The sequence below is a fragment of the Hylaeus volcanicus genome, unplaced genomic scaffold, assembly GCF_026283585.1.
Source record: "Hylaeus volcanicus isolate JK05 unplaced genomic scaffold, UHH_iyHylVolc1.0_haploid 15282, whole genome shotgun sequence".
NCBI lineage: Eukaryota > Metazoa > Arthropoda > Insecta > Hymenoptera > Colletidae > Hylaeus > Hylaeus volcanicus.
In genome coordinates, this window is record NW_026531430.1 from 5,958 (window position 1) to 8,968 (window position 3,011).

Sequence of the window (3,011 nt, forward strand, 5' to 3'; positions counted from 1 at the left end):
TTACATGCTACAAATTTCAATTTCAAACTTCTCATTGCTCATTTCTAAGTTATTGATATCATCCAATGCAACATTTAACTTACATTAGAACTATTGTACCTAGTTCTCGTGGGTTAAAAAATCTGAATATATAAGTTTGTGAAACTACCTTGAAAGTACGTATATTCAGTGCACTTGATGCACGTATTTCTGGGAGAGACAATTAAGCAGTCTTCTACAAGCATTTCATTGCATTTGAAATTTATGAAAATGTTATCAACAGAACCTGAATAATTTAGATTTTGTTCATTCTTAAATCCTAACTACCTTGCAATTCTTTCCTCATTTTACATAGTCTTTTTTTAAAGTTTCATTACAATTGATCCAACAGAAACGGTGATTTTAACTGCACAACACCTAACCAGCTAACCTCTTGCCTGCAATTGTTAATTTTCTGATCATCGAAATTAATCTCCACCAAACTCAAGATCCTAAAAATCCAAGTTCTTGTCATCTTTCAATTTATACTAAAGTTCGTGCTACCAAATATCAAGAATGATCAATTATTAATTCTCTTATAATCGAAATGGATCTCTACCAAACACAAAACCCTAACCAATCAAGTTCCTGCCGTTCCCCAGCCTATTATTAATATTCACGCGCCATTTTCTCCGACGTTGCAATTATTATTCGCGACTGCGCGGTTCTTTCGCTCGTGGAGGGGTGCTTCTTCCCTCGACATCGAAATTCTTCTAAGCAGCTAATCACGGATGCCAAAAATACGCGTACGGGGCGAATGGCCGGCTCCATCGTCATGTTTAGGCATATTCGAGGTCTTTGCCCGTGTACGAGGCTCGCCCTTTTTGCAGAGCATAATTTTGGCACGCGCGGGTCTCGTCGTTTATGCTTTATCCTCGTTGTTCGAGCCGAGCGCCGCCGAACGGAGACGGTGTTGCCCGCCATAAACGTCGCTTGCACTTATTAGGGATCGGCCGTCGCTCGTACGTCTAAAGTTAGCGTCGCGGCGCACCGAAATAGTGCCACGACGCCGGGGCCGCTTGCCTATCGTTTTATAGGCAACTGGGTCAATTCTGGCGAGCTTTCCGCGAAAACTTCATCGAGCTCCCCCACACTTTTACACTTTCACGTTTCCTCCCCTCTATCTCTTTTAATCCCGCAATAAACAATTCTCGCTTCGATAATATTTACTAGCAAAGAAAAGGATTGCTTGTCATTCGTTGAGAAATTTTCAGCCATTATATGAAATGTTGATAAAACTGTAGCGATTTGTTTTAGTTAAAACATTTTAATACAATTCAATTTGAATTCAATTACTACTCAATTAGTACCCGATGAGTATTCAGTTGGAATTTTAGTACAATTTAATAAATTAAATTTGATCAAGATATTTATCCACGTATTCTCATATGTCGTATGCTTCTTATTATATTTAACAATAAAGTTTATGGAGATAAAAGGAAAGACAAATTTGGCAATTATAATCAACCAGCTGCTAAACTTCTATTATGTGAATTATTTTTAAAAAATGAAATTATTTCTTGATTATTTGAACATCCTCGAATAAAATAATACTTCAACGTATCGATAAACACAGCATTCGTACCTTCCATGTCTATTGAAGAAAGCCTAAATTAAATGAGAGAATTGATGTATACAAATGAATTTTTCGTTAGAAATACATGCACGTATTAAAGTTTATTCGTGTACATATTTACGATGAAACATTATTTGGAAACATCTATCCTATCATTTTATTTAGACAGTGTATATAGATGTTCCTACTTTAAAATCCGTATTTATTAAAATTTATTTATCGAGTGATATCCCACTATCCGCATCTACCAACGGCCTTATTGCATAATTGCCCTAAAAAGAACATCGTGATTCGAGTTATAGAGAGTTAAATTGAAACAAGCCCCTATACCACTACTATGCATCACGAATCCTCGCCACAGACTTAGTTCTGAAGAACTACACTTCAACTTCGCTTCAAAAGCTACACTTTTGAAAAACCAAAATATCCCAGTATACCTAACCACCAGTCTCTAACCATTGCACGAAACGAACCTGAACAAGGCACCAAGAAAACTCGGGATTTCTGTTACAGAGCAATAAAAACGAAGAAGAAACAAAATGTGTGACGACGAAGTAGCAGCCCTTGTTGTCGACAATGGATCCGGTATGTGCAAGGCCGGTTTCGCCGGAGACGACGCACCCCGCGCCGTCTTCCCCTCGATCGTCGGTCGCCCCCGTCACCAGGGTGTGATGGTCGGTATGGGTCAGAAGGACAGTTACGTAGGCGACGAGGCCCAGAGCAAGAGAGGTATCCTCACCCTGAAATACCCGATCGAGCACGGTATCATCACCAACTGGGATGATATGGAGAAGATCTGGCACCACACCTTCTACAACGAATTGCGTGTCGCACCCGAGGAACACCCCGTCCTCCTCACCGAGGCCCCCTTGAACCCAAAAGCTAACCGTGAGAAGATGACCCAAATCATGTTCGAAACCTTCAACAGCCCCGCCATGTACGTCGCCATTCAGGCCGTGCTCTCCCTGTACGCTTCCGGTCGTACCACCGGTATCGTCTTGGACTCTGGCGATGGTGTCTCCCACACCGTACCCATCTACGAAGGTTACGCTCTTCCCCATGCCATCCTCCGTCTGGACTTGGCCGGCCGCGACTTGACCGACTACCTCATGAAGATCCTCACCGAGAGAGGCTACAGCTTCACCACCACGGCCGAGCGTGAAATCGTCCGCGACATCAAGGAGAAACTCTGCTACGTCGCCCTGGACTTCGAACAGGAAATGGCCACCGCGGCCGCCAGCACCTCCCTCGAGAAGAGCTACGAGTTGCCCGATGGACAGGTCATCACCATCGGTAACGAGAGGTTCCGTTGCCCCGAAGCTCTCTTCCAACCGTCCTTCTTGGGTATGGAATCCTGCGGTATCCACGAGACCGTGTACAACTCCATCATGAAGTGCGACGTCGACATCCGTAAGGA

General features: G+C 42.9%; 1 protein-coding gene across 1 annotated transcript; it reads left to right on the top strand.

Moving 5' to 3' along the window:
• Positions 1–2,133: 2,133 nt before the first annotated feature.
• Positions 2,134–3,004, top strand: LOC128882121 (actin-57B; the record flags this gene model as incomplete). The annotated part of the gene is made up of 1 exon (XM_054133692.1): positions 2,134–3,004. A coding segment is annotated over exon 1 (871 nt), but the record flags the coding sequence as incomplete, so codon positions are not given.
• Positions 3,005–3,011: the final 7 nt, after the last annotated feature.